Source organism: Panthera pardus, unplaced genomic scaffold (assembly GCF_024362965.1).
Source record: "Panthera pardus isolate Hobbes unplaced genomic scaffold, ASM2436296v1 HiC_scaffold_24, whole genome shotgun sequence".
NCBI classification, from domain to species: Eukaryota; Metazoa; Chordata; class Mammalia; order Carnivora; family Felidae; genus Panthera; species Panthera pardus.
In genome coordinates, this window is record NW_026526810.1 from 76,525,167 (window position 1) to 76,549,394 (window position 24,228).

The 24,228-nt window shown below is 37.4% G+C and overlaps 1 protein-coding gene across 2 annotated transcripts in view; it reads right to left on the reverse strand.

Moving 5' to 3' along the window:
* Positions 1 to 6,081: 6,081 nt before the first annotated feature.
* The window catches only part of BAZ1A (bromodomain adjacent to zinc finger domain 1A), a 94,178-nt gene continuing 76,031 nt past the window's right edge, over positions 6,082 to 24,228 (reverse strand). For both annotated transcript variants that reach the window (XM_053889348.1, XM_053889347.1), the window contains 8 exons: positions 23,663 to 23,817; positions 22,407 to 22,555; positions 14,331 to 14,576; positions 14,010 to 14,238; positions 11,753 to 12,222; positions 9,397 to 9,539; positions 8,087 to 8,174; positions 6,082 to 7,093 (listed from right to left, as the gene is read on the reverse strand). In XM_053889348.1, the coding sequence (XP_053745323.1) occupies positions 6,897 to 7,093; positions 8,087 to 8,174; positions 9,397 to 9,539; positions 11,753 to 12,222; positions 14,010 to 14,238; positions 14,331 to 14,576; positions 22,407 to 22,555; positions 23,663 to 23,817 (1,677 nt within the window). In that variant the 3' untranslated portion in view covers positions 6,082 to 6,896. The remainder of the gene's footprint in view (positions 7,094 to 8,086; positions 8,175 to 9,396; positions 9,540 to 11,752; positions 12,223 to 14,009; positions 14,239 to 14,330; positions 14,577 to 22,406; positions 22,556 to 23,662; positions 23,818 to 24,228) is intronic.

The following is a 24,228-nucleotide window of genomic DNA, read 5'->3' on the forward strand; positions in this document are numbered from 1 at the left end:
TTATTTTATCCTTATCCTATCCTGGTGGAAGTCTAGGCTCCCCAGTTGATTTTTGGGTGTGGGTAAGGCCAGATTTTTCTGTGGTGTTTGGCTGGAATGGAATGGTTATTGTCTAAATGTTTTATCTTCCTAGGCTGCTCCTTTTCTGGTTCTTTGGAAAAGCTTTTGTTGTGGCTTTTGTTTTCTTTGTGCTATTTAGAATTTCCAGTTGCCAGCTTCTTCAGTTTCATCTAGATATATGAGCGAAAAAGAAAACCCAGGTAACTCATCATGCTTTCCTCAGATCCCAAGGTCCTGAGTCAGTCTGCCTTCTCAACAACTTTCAGTCTTAAGTATGCTTTATATATGACATCTAGGGTTTTTGGCTTTTAATTTTATAGCAGGAAGAGTAGGGGAAAGGATGCTTACTTACTTCATTATCGAAGAAGTAGAAGTCTGCCAGGGCACCTGGGTGGCTCAGTCAGTTGAGCGTCCGACTTCAGCTCAGGTCATGATCTTGCAGTTGACAAGTTTGGGCTCTGTGCTGATGGCTCAGAGCCTGGAGCCTGCTTCGGATTCTGTCTCCCTCTCTCTCTGCCTCTCACCCGCTCATGCTCTGTCTCAAAAATAAAGATAAACATTAAAAAAAGAAAAAAAAAGAAGTAGAAGTCTGCCTGGGGATCATTTTTAAAGTTGTTTTTTTTCTTTGTGGGTTTTTGGATCACATTTTGGCATTTTTTCCCCCAGTCTACATTTTTAATAAATGTATAGTTCTATGACGGTTTTGGTTTTACGTGGGTTTTCAGTTCAGGTCTAATTTGTAGGTTTTATCCTCCCCCCCCCCCCCCCCCCCCCCCACGTAGTATTAAGAAATTAAGTCCATCAACTTTCCTTTACCAGCTGCCTACCCTCACTGGGATAGCTACAGCTTCAGTTCATGTCACTGTCAGAATGGTTTTTCAACCACTCTCTTGTGCATTCAGCTATGAGTTTAAACAGATGCTCATTGTGTCTTAGTTAACATTTATGAGTGTTTAAAAAATTTATATATTTTATCATGGTAAAAACACACACACTAAAGTTTCCATTTTATTTTTAAAGTAAGCTCAACCCTCAACGTGGGGCTCAAACTCATGCCCCTGAGATGAAGAATTGCATGCTCTACTAAATTAGCCAGCCAGGTGCCCCTAAACTTTCCAGGTTAACCATTTTTAAAGTTGTGTGTGTTTTTTGTTTGTTTGTTTGTTTTTCTTTTTTTGAAAGAGAGAGAGAGAGAGAGAGAGAGAGAGAGAGAGAGAGAGAATCCCAAGCAGGCTGTCAGCACAGAACCCTCTGTAGGGATTGATCCCAGGAACCATGAAATCACGACTTGAGTTGAAATCATGACTTGAGTTGAAATCAAGAGCTGGACACTCAACCAACTGACCCACCCAGGTGCCCCCATTTTAACCATTTTTAAATGTACCATTAAGTACATTCATACTGTCGTGCAATCACCACAACTATCCATTTGCAGAATTTTTCATCATTCCAAACAGAAACTGTATTCTGGATGTTTTCAGGTTATCTGCTTCTGGCTGGTGAAGTGGGAGACATTTCAGGTGGAAGGCAGAGCAAGCGAAAAGGCATGAAGTCTTCAGAGTCCTAATTTCTGAGACACAACAGAGTCTAGTGTGACAGGAACCAATACATAGATGGTGTAGTGGGAAGCGATACACGTGGTTGACAGAATGGTGTCAGCTTGTATAGGCCAAGCTAATCCCATTGGAGGTAACAGGAAAGGAAAATTACAAATGAGAAATTGAGTGGCTTAGTTTTGTTATTTAGGAAGGTAATTCCAGTAATAGGGAGATCTTGCAGAGATAACAGTCCTATACTGATTATTGTGCAATATATGAAAAGTTTGATGTATTTCGTCCAGTTTTCTGTTTACAGCAGGGTATCAAATCCTGTACCCATTCCTCCTTCACGGCTGGAAGTAGAATCTAGCATGGGGCAGTTTCTAAGTTTCACCATGAAGCAGTATGCAATTGCTCAGGGACTGTATGTAGACCTAAAATAAAAGAGAACCAAAGATGAGATTATAGGTGAATCTTGACTTTTAAGAGTAGCCAGCGCGGGCGCCTGGGTGGCGCAGTCGGTTAAGCGTCCGACTTCAGCCAGGTCATGATCTCGCGGTCTGTGGGTTCGAGCCCCGTGTCAGGCTCTGGGCTGATGGCTTGGAGCCTGGAGCCTGTTTCCGATTCTGTGTCTCCCTCTCTCTCTGTCCCTCCCCCGTTCATGCTGTCTCTCTCTGTCCCAAAAAAAAAAAAAAAAAAAAAAAATTGTTTAAAAAAAACAGTAGCCAGAGCAAGAACTGGTGAAGAAAATTAAGAGTTCTTTCCGTTTGTTAAATACTGTTCTTTGTTTAAATTATGTATTATTTACACCAGATTAGGGATCAGAAAACAAAGCCAAATCTGGCCCCACACTTGTTTTTGCAAATAAAGTTTTACAGTAACCCACACTTGTTTTTGCAAATAAAGTTTTACAGTAACACAGCCATGCATCAGTTATGCATTGTCTCTAGCTGCTTTTGTGCTACAATCGGCAGAGTTGAATAGTTATAGCAGAGACAGATGACTGGCAGAGCCTTAAATATTTCCTATCTAAACCTTTACAGAAAGTTCGCTAAGTCCTATCCTAGAGGATTATGGGGACTGAACAGTGAAAAGTGCATGGGATCAGGCAGAAGAAATACCACAAGAAGCCAGGGCAGGAATGAATGAATGAAAGAAAGAAAGAAAGAAAGAAAGAAAGAAAGAAAGAAAGAAAGAAAGAAAGAAAGAAAGAAAAATATTTTATTTTTTCAAGTAATCTCCACACCCAGCATGGGGCTTGGAACTCAAGACTGTGAGATCAAGAGTCACACACCCCACCCACTGAACCAGCTAGGCACCCCCAGGCAGGAAAAGATTTAAAATTATATGCCTATAACTCTCTGCTGACAGCTCAGAGCCTGGAGCCTCCTTCTGATTCTGTCTCCCTTTCCCTCTGCCCCTCCCCTGCTCATGCTGTTTCTCTCTCTCAAAAATAAACATTAAAATTAAAAAAAAAAAATTATATGCCTATTAGCTGTAGAAACGCTACACTGCCTTATTATCCATTTTTTAGTTTTGTCACTTCTGATCATTAACTCATTTTAAGGCTCTAATAACAGAAACAGCTGTTATATACATGTAAATGGTTACTGAATTAATTGTAGTAGTTAGCCAAAACATCACAAGTAAATGATAATTTTTTATAATTTTTTAATTATAATTTTTTATAATTAACTATCAGATACCTGGTTAAGTAAATGCAGGACTGGGTTATCTGAGAGGTTTCCAAACGAGGTGAGCCTTAGATACAGCAGAACACTGAACAGAACATAAAGAACAGAGATATCCACAATGTACGGTACAAAGTGAAAACAGCTGTTTAAAATAGGATTTGTATACCACGATCCATTTTTACTGAAGAAAATAATCTGAGAAATTATACATCAAATTTATTTCTATTTTGCATTTTATTGTTTTCTATTTTTTGGACAATGGCCATTTATTAATTTTGTAACTAGGAGAAGTAAGGTTTTCATATTACTGGGGAAAAGTAATATACGTCTAATATTGACCCAATCAAAGGCTTAAATCACAGCCTCACATTTTAGAGATTTGTTCATCAATTTCTTTGACAGTAAGGGTCACTGGCTCTCAAGACAAACTTTTACCTAGAAAGAGAATGAATAGAAAGATTAAAGGTCTGCTCAGTCATTTGTACACCATTAAATTATGAACACACTGATGTTTCTGCATGTTTTTTCTAATCTAGAGGTTTGCTTTGACACCTTTGCTTAATATAGCAAGCTCTCCTGAACTGTGAGCATAAAGGCTAATGCAGAAAATGTGGTTTACGCACAATCTTCCTCATGTTGTTAGTGAAATTAACCTAAGCACCATGTCCATTTTTTTTTGAAATTAAAACAAAGAACTCACATGTGTCCAAGCATACCTCCTTTTCTCTTGAGAAAAAGTCCAAGACATTTAAATATTTTAACATTGGAAAAAAAATAGCAAACCAATGAGAGAATGAACATATTTGGAAGAACAATGTTCAAAGCATGACATAGCTGTTAAATTTTGGCTTCTCACTCATTTCTGATTTTGCTAAAATATTAATAAGGATCCTGTAGCCAATATTAATTAGATCTGTAGCCAAATATGCATGGGAACTAAATCCAAAGTTTGGAAGATAGTAGCTTTTCCTATTCTCATGCTCCTTTAGTACATATTCTGAGCACATGGCTGAAGAATAGGACAGTGATCCTTGGAAACTACAAATAAAAAAGGAAAATAAGCATATGCTTACAATGAATAACTCTCCAAACATGTGACGTAGACTATTATCTGATATGAATACATGTACATTCTCCATTTTCCTTTCTGCCCACTCTTTTTTATTGTTCAGAGATAAATTTGCATATCCCTCATCTTCCTGGAGGTAGCCTAGCATATTGGAAATAAGGAATTTTGACAGCCTGGTGTCATTTACTCTGTGATCTTGGGCAAGTACTTACAAAAAAATTTATCTGAGTCAAAATCTCACTTGAAAGATGGAGAGAATAACAGCGAAAATCCTTACAGAATTGGCTTAACATAAAAAGCATTTCCCATAGTTATTAGGTATGAAGGATATAAACTTCTAAATTAATAGGCTTGGCATATAACAAGATGTGTTAATTTCTTTCCCTTCTAGCACCCTCTTACAATTACAAATTAAGTGCTTTTATTTATTTTTAAAAATTTTTTATGTTTTTGAGACACAGAGTGCAAGCAGAGGGAGGGGCAGAGAGGGAGACACAGAATCTGAAGCAGGCTCCAGACTCTGAGCTGTCAGCACAGAGCCTGACGTGGGGCTCGATCTCTAGACTGTGAGATCATGACCTGAGCCAAAGTCAGACGCTCGACTGACTGAGTCACTCAGGCGCCCCACAAATTAAGTGCTTTTACATATATAGTTTATCTGGGGTTGGAAACTGAACTCAGTAAGTGGTGCCTAGCTCACTGAAATGTCTCAACTATCTTGGACTTGAGTTTTCAATTATGTTTCTATTCCACCCATTCCATTTTGTAGTTCTGTCTCCTTGAAGAAAAACATAAACTCAAAATAGGAGTTGGGTAACGCTGTTTTCTTGGTCATGTCAACATTACATTCCCAGCCACTACTATGAATGTTATGTATGTATGTTAGCCTTGTTGCTGTGTAAAATTTCAATTACTGCAGGTATGTATGGGTGTAAGTAATGATTTCTATATCTAAGAAAATCTGGCTGGGCAGATTAAAAAGCAATGTCTTTAATTTTCACTGAGTCCGAGAAAGGCAACATATAAATTGCCAAGTCTTAAGACTGACTTTCAGACTTAACAGTTATTAGTTGGACAGAATTTTCCTTCTTAGTGTTTATTGTCTAGAAGAAAAGCACATACAAATGTTAGTTGTTATGAACATTAAAAAGTGAAGAATATTAAGTAATCAGATAATTTACTATTGAAGTGTACTTGCATTTCAGAATTCTCTCCTGAATAAATATTGAAGTACAATTTTCTAAGAAATTTGGTTATTGGTATATGAAATGATTACAAATATATCAAAAGTTACAGTTGTGAACATATGGCAAGATTTTAGATGAGAAAACAGGATGATTCTACTGCCTTCCAAAAAGCCCTAGAGAGGACACCTGCGTTTTGCATTCTAAAAAGGAACAGCTAGTCCTATGAAACTAAGGCCTCTGTACATCTTCCATCCCTAAGAAATAGCACCTCCTATTTAATTTATAAAATGTTGAGTGGTGTTTCTTAACCAGGTGGGCATATTCCAAACTTTCTTTCTTCCTTTTACTGAGAATCCCTATCAGAGACTGCTGCTGTTACTCATGGGAGGTATCTTATCTCTCAAGGGTTGAGGCAGAAAAAGATGCAAATCACTGCCATAGAGACTCAGGTACAATAAAACATTAGTTCCTATGGTCTGTATGTATCACATGCAATAGTCCAATTCTGCTTTGTAAAAATTCCAGATTCCGAATACTTGAAAAACTTGTATCATTTTATTTGTACACTTAAAAAAAGTTGTACATAGAAACCTGTAAATACAGTTCTGTAAAACTGAAGGAACTGTCAGGGAAAAGGGAGGGTGTTACCTTTTACTGATTGTTCATTAAAGAAGTTAGAGAAATAAAACAAAAACACAGTAAAATGTTTAAAAAATTAAAGAACATTTTCCAGGTACAAATTTTATAAATACAAAACAAATTCACAAATTATTTTGAATGCTAAATAAATATCTAGTTAATAAACTCAGACTTAATATCTCCAGCCAGCATTGGTACAGCACTTCAAGGATATAAAATTGGATGCATTCATGTGTAGTGTTGAAAGAATGTGCTTATTAAACATCTTAGACATATATGCTTTTTTTTCCTAAACTGTGCTATAATAGAAGATTTATCTGTATGGACAAATCTCCCTTAATACCACACTTCTAAAAAAAAAAAAATCAATGACAAAATAAATCACAGGTGAGAAAATATTTTCAGAGATATTGGGACACATGAATGATCTCAAAATGTACAAAAACCTCTGTAAACCAGTACTGTAACCAATACATCTATCAAACTTATTAGATACTGAACAAAACTGTAGCAAAGGCAATCTTTCCTACATTCTCCTGAGTGCTTAATATTAAAATTGAGAATATAGTGCAGGCCACACTTCAATGTGGTCAATCAGTTGTTATTGCTTTATATATATAAATATATATGTCTGCTTTAGAGCATGATTTAATGTTCCATTTTCATGAACAATTTGTCTTTCTCAAATATATCCTTCAGAAGGACAAAATTAGATTCGCGACTTCTTTGCAGCTGGTGGTGTGCTAACTTGATCCACATTCCCAGGCGCAACATGGAGTCCAAGTTTTTGAGCCTGAATGTGAAAAAATGCTTGAAGCCTAGTTCCAGCTTTTGCTTCACTTGTGTTACGAGGGTTGTACTCAAAGCAGTTCGAAAACATTAACTCAATATCATCGATAAATTCCGCTAGAAAGAAAAAAACAAATGAGATTAGAATAAAAGTACATAAATTATAAATATACATTTTGTTTGTATCACAGCTGGAAATGTCATTAAGAAAACAGAAGCCCACTTTTTTCTTTACATATTGAAGTCTCTGGGACACCTGGGTGGCTCAGTTGGTTAAGCGTCTGACTTTGGCTCAGGTCATGATCTCATGGTTTGTGAGTTTGAGCCCTGCATTGGGCTCCCTGCTGTCAGCACAGAGCCTGCTTCAGATCCTCTGTCTCCCCCCATCCCCCTGTCCCTTCCCTGCTGGTTCTATCTCAAAATAAATAAATAAAAACTTTAAAAAAGAAAGAAAGAAAGAAAAAAGAAACTGAAGCCTCTACTCCATATTGTTTTCATGTAAAAGACAAACAAATGACCTGACTCTACCCTGTTCCCCAAAAAAGAAATTGAAGCCTCTGAAACAAGGTAGTAGAACGAAAACTTAAAATTGTTGAACTATAAATGCTTTAAAATTGATTTGGGGGCGCCTGGGTGGCTCAGTCGGTTAAGCGTCTGACTTCAGCTCAGGTCACGATCTCGCAGTCCGTGAGTTCGAGCCCCGCGTCGGGCTCTGGGCTGATGGCTCAGAGCCTGGAGCCTGCTTCCGATTCTGTGTCTCCCTCTCTCTCTGCCCCTCCCCCATTCATGCTCTGTCTCTCTCTGTCTCAAAAATAAATAAAACGTTAAAAAAAATTTTTTTTTAATTGATTTGTTGAAACTATGCACTTATGTAATTAGGAATGTTATATAATTACATAGAACTTCTATCAAGATCAGATTCTATAAAATATCTAAAACTCATTTAATCCCTATGCATCTTTTATCTCTGTATACATAGACAAGCATTTTAGGGACCTCTTGGGATGCCATCTATACAACCACATTAATATACATCATTTAAATCACGAGAAAACAGCCTTTACCTCTTTAAACAAAAATAATTATCAGAGAAAAACATAAATTACTTACATGCTAATTTATATTCACATTTGTTCACTTTTTCACGAATTATATTTAAGGCAATGGGCTTTTTGATGATGTCATAATAGTCTGGGACCTGTAAAATAATTCAAATATATCTCCTATAGAAAATTTATCAGAGATAAGTTGTGAAAAGAAAAAGCTTGGGGCACCTAGGTGGCTCAGTCAGTTAAGTATCCAACTCCTGGTTTCAGCTCTGGTCATGGTCTTGTGATTTGTGAGACAGACAGTCTGGCGTCGGGCTCTGTGCTATCAGCTTGGGATTCTCTCTCTCCCTTTCTCTCTGCTAAACCCACCTCATGCATGCTGCCTCTCTCTCAAAATATATAAATAAACTTAAAAAAAAAAGGAGGGGCGCTTCAGTGACTCAGTCGGTTGAGCATCTGACTTTGGCTCAGGTCATGATCTCACGGTTTGTGAGTTCGAGCCCCGCATCGGGCTCTGTGCTGACAGCTCAGAGCCTGGAGCCTGCTTTGGATTCTGTGTCTTCCCTCCCCCCTTCTCTGCCCCTCCCCCGCTCATGCTCTGTCTCTCTCAAAAATAAACATAAAAAATTTCTTTTTAAATAAAAAAAAAGGAGAAAAAGCTTATGATTTTGCTTGTATGCTCTCTTTCTCTATTTCTCTCTACTGTGCCTCTCTAACACACCCTTTGTTCCATTTAAACTACCATCATTTCCCATATTCTCATTTCTGGGTCTCCTTTTCCTAGAATGTCCTTATTCTATTTCTTACTATTGAAATCCTACCTTTCCTTAATGACCAGACCAAACAGTTCTAGTTCTTCTATAAAGAACTAATTCCTGCTATTCCCTCCCTTTGAAATGGTCAAATCAATCTCCTTTTCTTCTCCACTTCTGGAGGACCATTATAACTTCTACTACAGCACTGTTAACACTGCCCTATCTGCTGCAGCATATCACATTCTGCTCCAGCATATCACATACGGCCTTAAGTATATAAAGAACTCCAGCACCATCTCAAATCCCTTAGTTTAGGCCATCTCTGTTTTCTTAGGGTACCAATAACGATACTCAGTTGAATTAAATCTATTCATATTCATTACATGGAAAAAAAACTTTGAGGTTATTTCAACATACTGTCATCATTCGTTGAGAATCAGTCACAGGATTAGAAAGGACTGAGAACACAATGCGCCCTAATGCCATTTTTTTCAACACAGGAACCAACATTCCAATATGTAGTGACTAATGGGAGTTCTGACTACCTCAAAGTTGCCAAGAAGACTAAAATCAGATAATATACATGAACACATTTTATCAAATCTAATAATTTTACCTGGATTTTGGAAACGAGTTTCAAAAAAGGCCAGCTGTCATCATGCCGTACCAGTTCCACAACAAGTTGTTCAAAAGCAGACAATTCATGAACTCCTCCTTGTCGGCCTGAACTCCTTCGATTCAGTGTCATAGGAGATGATTCTAAATAAATGATTAAATTAATTTTAGGTGATTACAAAGCAAAATATTTGATCACTACAAGCTAAACAGGGTATTATAAATACACCTAAATTCAAAGAGAAAATTGCCATTCTGTATATATTGAGATAAACTAACTTACATTGAAGATATGAAAATCTGGATCAAAAATTACTATTTCCTTTTTTTATTTTTTAAAGATTTTATTTTTAAGTAATCCCTACACCCAATGTGGGACTCAAACTTACAACCCTGAGATCAAGAGTCGCATGCTCCACTGACTGAGCCAGCTAGGCACCCCCACTATTTCCTTTTTGATCATAACATTTCCAAATGAACATTCACTGGGAACATATTGTGTTTTTTCTTTTTCAATTTTTTAATGTTTATTTATTTTTGAGAGAGAGACAGTGCAAGGAGGGGAGGGGCAGAGAGAGAGGGAGACACAGAATCTGAAGCAGGCTCCAGGCTCTGAGCTGTCAGCACAGAGCCCGAGGCAGAGCTCGAACTTGTGAACCGTGAGATGACCTGAGCCGAAGTCAGACGCCTAACTGACCGAGCCACCCAGGTGCCCCATCATTGGGAACATATTGTAACAACAGTGTAATATAAAAGAAAGTTTCTAGAACTTTATACATTTATAAAGTTTATACATTATTTTTTAGCCTGTTTTATTAAAAATACATTTTCAACTATAATAAAATGAAAGTAAGCAATTCTCCAGTATTTCTGAAAACACATCCTTAGGAAGGTAACCTCTTCAGATCTAGCAAGTAGGCCTCTTTATAGATTACCTTGCATAAAAGAAAAGTAATTCTCAACAATGAAGTAAAAGATTATTCCTATAAGTCTTATTTTTATATGGAGACTTTCTTAAAATGTTTTCTCATAAAATCTAAGGTGTATATAATGAAATACATTAGGAATGTATGAACTAGAGGAAAAGTGTATGAATGAGTAGAAAAGGGCAGCATAGTTCATATTATGAATTCAGGTGTTTAAATTTTCTACTTAAATGTAAATCCATACATTTTCCCCTTTGTTTGTCCTTGGAGCCAGGTCAGTAAATTCATAAATCAATTAACAACAACAAAATTTTTTTCTTATCAGAGTTTTTTAGAATACAAATGCTTCAGGTGTACTATTTTTTCCAAGTAGCTTGAAGTTCAGAATTGGGGAAGAGCAAAACAGATAAGGGGATGGGAAAAGCTAAATTAGATCTCGGTGCCAAGTTACCTGATAGAACCCTCCCAAACCCAACAACCCGGTGACTGCACATACAGACTAATGGGTCTTCCGTTCTTTCACCAATGGATTCCTTAATCCTGTCATAGGTTTGAATAATACAATACACCCTATCTATAATTCTTCAAGGAACAGTAATGCTTTTTATGTTTAATTTTATTTTTTTGGAAATATCAAAGTTTTATTACTATGGACACTAAAGGAAGAAAAGAATAGGATTGAAGAGATAAATAAAGAGATTATATGGGATAGAGATTACTATAAAAAATGATTATCAGAATTAAAAAGACAGCTGATGATTACTCCCTAACAATATTACTCTCCCAGCTCTCCCCTGCCCCCAAATTCAGTATGCCAGATAGGAAACTTAACCAAATAACCCATTGTAGCCTGTGTAGGTTATGATGAATATATGTGTTTTAAAGTAGAAAGGGTGGAAGAGAATGAAATGTTAGAATATGTTATACCAAGACTGTTCAAATGTTGGCCAAATCTCTCCATTAGAAACAGAACACTAAAAATTTTTCACAACTATCTTGCTACACTACTAGAAAAATACTGACAATATAATTTACCTTACTCCTCAAATGGCTAGCTGCCCCTTCAATGAACATTATGCTTCGGGCTGGGTTGTTCCCTAGTAACTTTGTGTATCTTAGTGACAGCTTTTAAAAAATGATTCAAAGTATCTCAACACTCAACCTTTTTTTTTTAATTTTTTTTTAATGTTTATTTTTGAGAGAAAGAGAGAGAGAGAGAGAGAGAGACATAGAACTCAAAGCAGGCTCCAGGCTCCGAGCCACCAGCACAGAGTCCGATGCGGGGCTCGAACTCATGAAAGCCAAGATCATGACCTGAGCTGAAGTCGGATGCTCAACCGACTGAGCCACCCAGGCACCCCACAACACTCCATCTTTCAAAATTATTCCATTTTCTTAGGTAAGAATAGTTTAAATTAGACTTCTTCATACCTGTAGATTGTCTTTTCCTTCCTCTTCTCTTGGATTCACTATCTTGGAGAGAAAGTTTTGAAGCAACACTTAGAGATCTTGACTTCTCACTTGACTTTGTGGCAATGACTCTGAAGTTAGGGAAGTTGGGACTATTTTCTGGTGTATTATTAGCACTTTTCCTGCCTCTGCGTTTTCTACGAGGACTAAGTAGTTCCACAAATACATCTGCTTGCAGTGGGCCGTAACTCTGGCGAGTAGAACGACTGGCAATTCTTAAAGACTTAGTTTCTGTTGGAGGAGCAGATTTTATCTTTCTAAGGCTTCTACCAGTGGTTTTAGAGGAAACAGTTGTTTTGGGTGTACTCTGCTGACTCCTTGAAGTATATCTTCCAGGATCTTGTCGTTGGCCACGACTTGAGAAAGAAGAGCTAAGTCTCCCTCTTGTTTTAATTGGCAATCTAACTTGTGGTCTTCCTCGTTTTGGTGGGCTGTAAATATTGTTTGAAAACATAATTATTGTACAGAGAAATGATGCAATTAAGATTATTTCTATTTCCCTTGTTCTACTATTCAGCCGATGAGTTCTATATATATTTCTTTTGTCTCCTTACAGTAACAGTTTTTCATCACTTTTCATTACCACTGAGGCTGAGGTAACCTACAGTTTTGGCCAATGACTGCAACTAAAATAGGCCTTAAACCTATGGTTCCTGAATAGTATGTTAAGAGTCTCTTTGCCATCTTCTGCTTCTTACTGTAAAATACAAAACTAGGTTCAATCTTCCATTTTATTATTATTATTATTATTATTATTATTATTTTTATTTTTTAACGTTTATTTAGTTTTGAGACAGAGAGAGAGCGAGCATGAACGGGGGAGGGTCAGAGAGAGAGGGAGACACAGAATCCCAAACAGGCTCCAGGCTCTGAGCGGTCAGCACAGAGCCCGACGCGTGGCTTGAACTCACGGACTGTGAGATCATGACCTGACCCGAAGTCGGCCGCTTAACCGACTGAGCCACCCAGGTGCCCCTATTATTATGTTTTAAGTAAACTCTAACCCCAACGTGGGGCTAGAACTCACGAACTCATGACCCCAAGATCAAGAGTCACATGCTTCAATGACCGAGCCAGCCAGGCAACTCTAGGTTCACTCTTTTAATTGCCTTTAAGCTGTAGACAAGTATCAAACAACTCCATTAAGCCTTTTTTATCCATCTCCCCATATACCTGGGTTTCCAGTTTACTTAAAATATTTCCAAGAATTTCCCATATCATCTTTATGTTAACACAAATACTGCCCTTATAATCTACCGGGGTGATAGCTCTTGCTAGTTGGAGCTATTGTTGGGGCTCTTGGGTGGCTCAGTTGGTTAAGCATTTGATTTCAGCTCAGATCATGATCTCATGGTTCGTGGGTTTGAGCCCTGCATCGGACTCTGTGCTAGCTTATGGCCTAGAGCCTGCTTTGGATTCTGTGTCTCTGTCTCTCTCTGTCCCTACCCTGCTCGTACTCTCTCTCTCAAAAATAAATAAACATTAAAAAAAATTAAAAACAAAAAAACAAACAAAAACAACTTGTTTAAAATAGATGGGGCAGCTCTTTCTACTTACCCCTCCTCAGACTGGTCTTTTTGTACTTTGTCAGTTCTAAGTTGCCCTTGCTTCACATTCACTTTCCTGATTCCACATGAATGGGGTTCAAATGTTAAAAAGGGACAAATAAAGGGAGAATGCTCTAGTGCTGCCACAGCTGGAATAGCCAGGCACTTGCTAAGTTGCAGAGTACTTGGCTATATGGTAGTATATAGAAGCTGACCCCTTCTGGGTGCTAATGTGGTAGAAATATAACAATATAATGTGCTTCTTGGCATATCTCTTTCTCTCTTTGTTTGAGTATAACTCCTTGAGAAAGCAATAGGGGCACAGGGAAGCTGCATTCATCTTTATCTCATGAATATCCTCTGGAATGCTTATTTGCTGCTTCGGGCATAAAATGAAGTAAAATCAAACTTACTGGAGGTCTGAATTAGTATTCCTGTCCAAACTTGAACTCATATTTGATTTTATGATCTGGGTAGGTTCATATAGCTACTACACTTCCTCAGGAATAATTTCAAATGCTTATAAAACTAAAGCAAGGATAACCTCAGGCCACTTATTACCCACCGGTTTCTAAAAAAGTTAAGGGCCCCAACCATTCCATTTGTATTTGCAAGGTCAAGACACTGTGTGATTAAAACTCACAAACTCTCATGTTATTGCATGGACTTACCTGACTTCTTCCTCTTCCTGTGAGTCATCTTCATCTTGTTCTACCTCATATTCTTCCTCCTCACTTTGACCCTCTTCATCATCATCATCAACTTCATCATCCTCACCTCCCATACTGTCTTCCATCTCTTCATCACTCTCCAAGGATGGTCTCTGTCTAGAGGAGAGTCTTCTCGAACGTTGCTTTGGCCGACACTCTGGACAAAACCAATCTCCTTCAGGCACAGTCTGACAAATCACAGAAATGATCATTAATCATCTATCACTCAAAACCTCAATCACTCAATTTAATCTAAGAAGTAGAAGAAGGGAAAAATACCTTTAGCTTTGGGCCGAACACAGTAGGTATGATGACCCCGATCACAGCCATCACAAAGCACCATGTTTTCAGCATCACCCTTCTTTCGGCATATCTTGCAACGAGCATTCAGTATAGATTTAGACCATATCACACTACGATCCAAGGTGGAGAGATGAAGAAAGACTTGGGATAGACTAGCAGAAGCAAGGAGAGACTCTCTCCAACGGTCCAGGACTGTTTTATAAGAACGTCCACTGTCACTGGCATCTTAAAAGAAAAGGTAAAGTGATTAAAGTTTCTAGGCAGGGGCGCCTGGGTGGCTCAGTCGGTTAAGCGTCCGACTTCGGCTCAGGTCACCATCTCGCGATCCGTGAGTTCGAGCCCCGCGTCGGGATCTGTGCTGACAGCTCAGAGCCTGGAGCCTGTTTCAGATTCTGTGTCTCCCTCTCTCTCTGACCCTCCCCCGTTCATGCTCTGTCTCTCTCTGTCTCAAAAATAAATAAACGTTAAAAAAAAAAAGTTTCTAGGCAAACCTTAGACATCTCCTAGAACTATTTTCTTAGTAGTTTAAACAGATTTGATTTTAAAGTTTTTTTAATACTTAACAAAAAGATCATGTTAATATTAAAAACTTCATGTTAAAGAAAATATTTGCTGAGCCGTATCTTGTTTATGACGTAAGGAATTATTTAAATCCGTATATCAAATGCTTGAAGGTTTCAATAGTTAAAAGAGAAAAATAACTTAGGCAATGTGTTCTCAATCTAGTCTTTGTTACCAAATCTTGACCTAATTTAGAGGACTGGCTAAATATGATTACAAGTCAGTGACTATTCATTTGAATCAAGAATATTACTTCTTCTTTTCGGATAAAAGATGGACTTCTCTCTAAGTATCAATCATATGAGGTTTCTTTTGGGGCTGATGAAAATTTTCTGAAATTAGATCATGGGGAATGGCTGCTGAATTATACACTTTTTAAAAGGATTAATTTTATATATGTGAATTATATCTTAATAAAGCTATTATTAAAAATATCAATTCTGTACAAATGCCAACTCTGTTATCTTCTATCTCTAGGAAAATACATATTTTTTATGTTTATTTATTTTTGACAGTGAGACACAACGTGAGCAATGGGCAGAGAGAGAAGGAGACAGGATCCAAAGCGGGCTTTGCATTGACAGGTGAGAGCCTGATGCGGGGCTTGAACTCATGAACCGTGAGAGCATGACCTGAGCTGAAACTGGTCACTCAACCAACTGACCCACCTAGGCGCCCCTCTAAGAAAATAATTTTTAAATGAGGTAAATAAAAAATGCTAACACCCCATCTCCCAAAAGAACTTTCAGTACCAATATTTATATAGAAACATTTGGAACTTTCTGTCATTAATAACATCATTCCTTTATCTTCTGGACTAAAAAATTTATTAAGCGTCATTTCATTAGATGCCATTAATGTAGTCAGTCTATCATTTTACATTGGTATGTGATTTCCATCTTCAATTATTGCTGGAGCACCTGGGTGGCTCAGTCGGTTTGTGCTCAGGTCATGATTTCACGGTTTGTGAGTTCAAGCCTTGCAACAGGCTTGCTGCTGTCAGCGCAGAGCCTGCTTCAGATCTTCTGCCCTCCCTGTCCCCACCCCCTGCCTCTCCTGGCACATGATCTCTCTCAAAACAAAACATTAAAAAAATAAGCTTCAATTATTGCTACCACCTTAATTTTCCTAAGATACACTTAATTATGAAGGGACTACCACATAATGTCAAAATTCTACAAGATATATAAGACTCCATACATACTTTGTTCCTATTGTACCATATTTCCTACTATTATCTTAAAAAAAAAAAAAAAGTCCTCCTGGGCCATAACATAATGCTTAAAAGAATGTGAGCTCTGGATGGGGCACCTGGGGGCTCAGTCGGTTGAGCGTCCGGCTTCGGCTCAGGTCATGATCTCACAGTCTGTGAGTTTGAGCCCCGCGTCAGGCTCTGTGCTGACAGCTCAGAGCCTGGAACCTGTTTCAGATTCTGTGTCTCCCTCTCTCTCTGCTCCTCCCCTGCTCATGCTCTGTCTCTCTCTTTCTCTCTCTCTCAAAAATAAATAAAAATTAAAAAAAAATTTTTTAAGAATGTGAGCTCTGGAGTCAGTCTGCCTTGAGGTGAGTACTAGCTCCCCTATGTGAGCTTGGGGAAATTACTTAACCCCTCTGTGCTTAGGTTCTTCAAGAGTAATATGTGGATACTATCCACCTCTGAGAACTGGTGGGAAGATTAAGTGGGATAATGTACATAAGAAAAATAAAATGCCTGTCATGCATAAGTAAATGCTGTTAATGTTACCATTATTTCTGAATTATACTGTTCCTCCTATGCGCAACAATTTAGAAGATGACACAAGTGTGTTCTATGGTCCCTACCTTTAGGAAACTTTTTATACAGCTGGGAGAGTGAAGATATACACGAGGAGCTGAAATCATAAAGGAACAGACCTGCCAAACACTAGTGAGTCTTGAGCTCTTGTTTGACTGTTAGGGTGAGAGAGACAGGACATGGAATAAAGGGCTCACCCAATGTGTTGAGTCCTTTCTGAAAAGCTAGGACACCATAAGGCTATACCTTTAAGTGTAAGGGTGGAAAAGGATACCATGCAGAAAGAAAGATGTAGCAAGGAAATCTGCTCACTTGGACCTTGGTGTTGGGTGGAAAGGGAAAATAAATCTACCACGAGAATATGTAACTATAAGCAGTGCCTTAAAACAGTTTAAAACCTGAAAAAACCAAAATTTTTAAAGGGGGTTCAGGTTGGTAGTGACCTCAGGTGAATGGCAGAAACAAGTACAAATCTTTGCACATTCTCTCTGAAGAAATTTCCATGGATCAAGTTCTGAGGAATGAGAGTTTAGTCAAAACCCATAATGCACATGTGGAAACAAAACGTTACAAGCAAGAGTCCGCAGAATCTGACCAAGAAAGACCTGAGATATCAGAATTAGACACAGAATATAACAAAATAACTATTTTAATATGTTTTAAGAAATAAACGTTTGAAAATATAACCAAGGAGTTTGAAAATAATCAGAACCTCCAAAAATAAGAGATTAACAGCTCAGTGGGAGAGGGAAAAAAATGAATGGGTCAAAAGCTCTTCAGGCAAAGCTAAAGAGAAATATTAGCCAAGTGGGAAATGCAATAATACAGTCTTTATTTTATTTCTACCCTCTCATTTTGTGTTTTCTATTTACCTTGGTTTTTTGATGTAAGGCTTCATGAAAAGTTCTGGCATGAGCAGAACCTCTAAGGAAGGAGGTAACAAAAATTGCTAGTTCAAAGATCTTGAAGAAATCTTTCTGGGGAAACCAGAGGACATTCTTATTGTTAAGTGTAAGAAATAAGTTTGCATAGGCCAATGTGGAAGAGTGGAAGAAAAAGACAAATTGTGAAGAAACTTTGGAATTTTGGAAGTCTGTTTGATTGTTAACTCAAAGGTTGGTGACACATTATGGGTTTTGATCAAAGATGTGCTTTAATAAAATTAAACCAGTGGTACGTAGCTCAAGGTCCAATTTTTATCCCATCTACTTTTAAATATTCTATTTTTTCTTTTTAAAAGTTTATTCTCATTTATTTTGAGAGAGACATAGAGAGCAAATGGGGGAGGTGCAGAGGGAGAGGGAGAGAGAGAGAGAGAGAGAGAGGGAGAGAGAGAGAGAGGGAGAGAGGGAGAGAGAGAGAGAGAGAGAGAGAGAGAGAGAGAGAGAGAGAGAGAGAGAGAGAGAGAACCCCAGCAGAGCCCAGTGGGGGGCTCGAACCCACGAACTGCGAGATCATGACCTGAGCCGAAATCAAGAGTTGGATGCTTAACCTACTGAGCCACCCAGGTGCCCCTTACCGACCGAACCACCAGGTGCCCCTTAAATATTCTAAATACAAAAGGATGTCCATGTTTTTCTACTTTTATACAGTACCAATAAGGATAAAAAGTATATATAATTGATTCCATTTTTTGGTTTATTTTCTTGCTTCTTCTCCTGATTATAAAACTCTCAAGGGGAGACAGATCTTGTTTCTCTTTTATCTTCCATCATGCCAGCATAAGTTCCTCAAGAAATTACTAATTAAAAGTATGTTACTAATATGAAATAATGGTAGAGTCATATGATCAAATATTACACTGGGAGATTTCTTATTATTAACTGCCACATACAGTAATTCATGTGACCAAGCTATGTAGGTTTCTCCAGGGGATAAAACAACACAAAAAAGCTCCCACCTTCTAGTAAAAAAAAAAAAAAAAAAAAAAAAAAATCTATAAATAAATACCATATGCAAAATAAATAAACATACCTTCCATTACTGTTCATCCTTTTCACTGATAAGTATACTAAAACTCACCAATGTCAACTTTTTATATACCACTTTTTAAAAAAATGTTTTTTCTTTTTGAGAGAGAGACAGAGAGATAGTGCACAAGTGGGGGAGGTGCAGAGAGAGAGTGGGGCAGAGGATCAGAAGTGGGCTCCAGGCTGACAGCAGAGAGCTCAACTCAGGGCTCAAACTCACGAACCGTGAGATTACGACCTAAGCAGAAGTCAGATACTCAACTGAGCCACCCTATATATCAGTTTTTAAGTTTCATTGTCTGAGGTATGAAATGTAGAAAGGAAAATGCTAGGAAGAGGATATTGTTTTATAAGCTTATCCCCAACCCCACTCCTTTCCAAAAAAATTAAACCCACGGTTTTCCTTCAAAAGCTAAATATTCAAACCAGTGCTCAGCAACATAGAAAGTAAATTCCTAATTCTTTAAAAAGACAAAATTCTTTAAAAAGTTAAAAATGTACCATCTCTCACACTAGATTGATCTTCCTCTTTTTCTTGTCCTTTTTTTTTAATCTCCCCTTTGATCTTTATTAATTTCTGTGTTACCTAATTTCAAACTGATAAAGTTAGTTTGAGGATTTTTTTCATAGCTTACGGGTGATGACTTTATGAAGTAATGACTTTATAAGTGATGAAATTACCAATGTGAACAAACAATTCTCACATATCTTACCTAAAATAATTCAAATATGAGTATCTTCCTCAAGTTAAAAAAGCCTAGTTTTATTAATGTGATTAATTAGAATAAAAGGGACATACTAAGGAAAGTGGAACAAGAGTAGAATTTTTATTTCTTATTTGCTTCCTCAAGAAACTGAAATAATCTTTGAAGCTAAACTGGGAAAATTCCTGCCACAATTAATTTACTATGTTGAAAAATAATCACAAGCATGGAGAATTTTAATATATATGCTATCTCAAACATTCATAAAGTGGAACCCCCATTTCTCTCCCACATTAAGGTATACTTGATTACCTTGATCTAATGTTTAGATTACCTTAGGGGCACCTGGGTGGCTCAGTCAGTTGGGCGTCCGACTTTGGCCCAGGTCGTGATCTTGTGGTTTGTGAATTCGAGCCCTGGGTCTGGCTCTGTGCTGATAGCTCAGAGCCTGGAGCGTGTTTCGGATTCTGTGTCTCCCTCTGCCCCTCCCCACTCGTGCTCTGTCTGTCTCTCTCTCAAAAATAAATAAACATTAAAAAAAAAAAACCCCAGATTATCTAGGGGTGCCTGGGTGGCTCAGTCAGTTAATCGTGTGACTTCACCTCGGGTCATGATCTCACAGTTTGTGTGTTCGAGTCCCACGGTGAGCTATGTGTGGGCAGCTCGGAGCCTGGAGCCTGCTTCAAATTCTGTGTCTCCCTCTCTCTGTGCCCCTCCCCCACTCATACTCTGTCTCTCTCAAAAATAAATAAACATTCAAAAAAAAAAAAAGATTATCTTAAAAACCCTGAGACAGCTCTATCTCTTGTTGTCCCATTCAAAACAGACCCTCCAAAAGCTTAAATATAATATAAAAAGCTACAGACACCAATTATTCTATTAATTTTTTTAATGTTTATTTACTTTTGAGAGAAAGAGACAGAGCATGAGGGGGAGAGGGAACGAGAGAGAGGGAGACACAGAATTGGAAGCAGGCTCCAGGTTCCAAGCTGTCAGCACAGAGCCTGATGCGGAGCTTGAACTCACAAACCGTGAGATCATGACCTGAGCTGAAGTCAGACACTCAACCGACTGAGCCACCCAGGTGCCCCTCTATTAATTTTTTATGTCGCAGCAATGGTAGATGATAATATCCATATTATAAATGATTAACATCTAACTTTGATCAATATTTACCACTAAAGTAAGTTAAACTTTTGTTTCACCTATTTTTTAAGACTTCAAATTGAAATTGCTCCTTTTTATCTGTTAGGATGAAATGAATGTTCCAATACTGCTATATACAAACCAGCATAAAGAACACTATAGCTCTCAGCTCTCATATAACCTACTAGATTATTAGTTGCAACATTCTCCAGTGTTAACTTTTCCCCTTTGTCTAAGTTTTTAAAAAGATGTACTGATGAAAATATGGACACACTAAGCAATTTGATTTTTTTTTCCTTGAATTTATAAACAACTTTAATTGATGGCAATTTCAGAAATGGAAAAAGCTGAATTGCATCTTATGTCTTTTGGAATCATGGGATTAATGAGTAGTAGTGATATATTTCTAAGAGCTACATAGTTTACAAATAACTGTCAACTGAAATTTTAATTGAAGTAATTGTAGATTCACATGTGCTTGTAAGAAATCTCTTGTACATGTAATTCAATTTAGACACAGAAAATATTACGAAATATTGAAGACTGGGAAGTAAAAGTGACATAGCAAATACAAACTAATATTTTTGTGAGCTTTGATCACATGTATTTATTTCTACAACTGCTACTTTCCAATCTGAAAAGTGGTTATTAAGCTCATGGTGGAATTATCAATTTATAAAAAATATGAATAGGCTTATTAGAACAATGAGATACTGGCCATAAACTCTTCAATTTTAAAACAGACATTTAAAAAATATATTCACATTCTGATAGCACCATATATTTATGAAAATTTTGTTCTTAATATTCAACAATATTCACGTAATTTAAAAAGGATTTGGGCGCCTGGGTGGCTCAGTCGGTTAAGCATCCGACTTTGGCTTAGGTCATCATCTTACAGTTTGCGGGTTTGAGCCCTGCATTGGGCTCTGTGCTGAGAGCTTGGAGCCTGGAGCCTGGAGCCTGGAGCCTGGAGCCTGGAGCCTGGAGCCTGAAGCCTGGAGCCTGGAGCCTGGAGCCTGCTTCGGTTTCTGTGTTTCCCTCTCCCTCTGCTCCTCCCCTACTCATGCTCTGTCTCTCTCTGTCTCTCAAAAATAATATTAAAAAAATTTTTTAAATGATTTTAGCCTATTCAAGTTGCTTTTTCAATATGAGACCAAAAAGATATGGCTTTAAAAACTGTTTCTTCTCACACCCCACTACTGAGATACAAACTATCTTGAATATGATGAGCTATAAATTAATTTAACATTAACCATAGGGAAGTAGAGGCAGTTACGACATGAAAATTGATTTGGAACTTGAAACACACATTTTCCCAAAGACATAATGATTATATTCCTAGCTTAGTCCCTAAAAGATTATTAATTTAATAAACTGCTAAAACATGATCCAGATAGTATTATTTCTATCATCCTAGCCATAAATTATAGAGAATTTCCTCATTTGTATTTAACACTTGGTATTTCTGATTTAGTGCTTCTTATACAGTGTTCATGTTAGTGAGCCACACTGTTAAACCATACCCCCAGTGGTGGAGATTTAAGTAGCTTCTTTGGGATTCTGTTTTAAATAACAAGAGAAATACTTATCTACAATTTTTGATCATTCAGGATCTGGCTAGTCACAGGTTTTGGTAATCTTTCTTTTGATGAAACTTACACACAAAAGAAAGGATTAACAAATACACTTAAATAGACAGTCATTAAAGATCAGTATCTACAATAAAAAGTACTTTAGCATTATTTAAAAAAAAATCTCAGGCTTTTAAGTGAAAATATAATCTCAAGCTTTTCCAATTAGCCAATTTTATTGTGTCAGCCCATAAATTTCTATTAAGAGGCAATTTCAAAATCATTTAAAATATAAATAATATTTTGAAGTAAAAATTGATACTTACCAAGTGGAGCTTTGAGAAAACGCCGCTCAATGCCCTGCTCTATCTGAAAAAGTGCCATTGCCAGATAATGAACCACATTGCTTACTGACTGTGGTGTGCTTGCATTAGTTGAGACAGTACTTGGAGTTTCTGTTTTTATGCCCAAAAGTCTACAATGAAAACATGGAAGAGTTTACGGTACTTAAAAACACTGTTAGGTAAGACTTGAGTCTAACTCCTTCAAATGCTTACTCACACCTGTGTAAGAAATAGTTTCCCCAATCTCAAAGGAGATCACATAAGCTAGCAGAAAAGTGAGATAAATACATGAATCAAGAGCTTAACTAAATACCAAGTCCTTTAAGGTCAGAAGGGCAAATATTTGGAGGAAAGGTGGATGACACACGGGTTAGGGGAAAGGATTTAGGGAGATGACCCAGTGGTGGGCCTTAAGGATAAGCAGACCAGGCAGCTTCCCTCTATTTCTCTTGCTTCAACTTTTACTGGGTGGGATACTTATAGCTGCCTCCTGAATAGTTTCTTAGCCATCAATCTTATTCCCTTTGCAATAAATCTCCATGCCGCAGCTAAAATGATCATTTACACGTACAAACCTATTCGCTCAAAGCCTTTAGTACTATGTCTTCCCTCCCAGTACATCTTCCCCACCTTTAGGTCTCAGGTTCTTGGTCACTTCCTCTGGCACTTCCTGTGCTGTCTTCCTTGATCTACAAAGACAAGTAGCCCTCCTATGTACTACATTTGTACTGGGTATCTGCTTCTACCAGAACTCTTATCCTGTTTCATAGCTGCTAGCTTAATGTCTCTTTTCCATTTCCTTCTAAATAAACTCCTTAAGGAGAGTTATCCAAAAAGAACTCTGAGAAAGTCAAAGCATCTATCTACAGATCTACAGATCTAGATTGTTTAATAATTCAAATAATATTTAAGCCCAACATAATTTACTAAGATATCCTATAGAAAAATGGACAATATAAAATTACTTTCTGAAATTAATAAAACCCTAGGCTCAAAGACTTTTTATTTTAAACTTGAGCAATTATCATTATCCTAACAAGCTGCCTTTTGTCTGCACTAGCACAAAGTGGAGTAAAAGAGAGTTTGTGGTTGAGGAAAATTATTTCAGTGGTTACAGGTATTAAAAGTCCTCATGGTAAGATTTTAAAACAATTTTTTGAAGAAAAAAACATTTACTAAAAAGAACCATATAGAGTGGCAAGAAAAAGTGAGTTACTTTAGAAAAATCATTTTTGTACCTGTCTTTTACTATGACCTTTGCTTGCTCATCAATTTCCATCTCTTCTATACCTTCATTCACAGTTTTAATGATCCCATTTTCCTTGTTTTCCTCACTTAACAGCTCATATCGTCCACTCTCTAATGCCGATCTCCAGATATGTCGATCTGTAACCTGTAACAAAACCCAGGTTTACCAACATGGGAAAATGGCATATGTTGTTCCTAAGAAGTATGAGATTCAATGTACATATGAAAAATTCATGAATATTCTAGAAAAGACTGTAAATCAAAAAGGGATCTAAAAATAAGGTTACTAAGTGGCCAAAATGGAATTCATATCATTTATAGATGGAAGCTTTAGTACCTCACTTTTTATATAGGGAAATCATAAACAATTCTGAGATTGGTCACCTGATAGTAGCAAAAAAGTGACAGATGATAGCAAAGGAATGAACAGAACACACATATCAAGCATGAATTACTTACAGATTTTAAAAAGGTAACAAAGAAACCAATAAACAAACCAGACTCAGCAGAGCAGGCAGGAGCTAGTCAAGGAAGAAGAAAATATCCTTACACATTT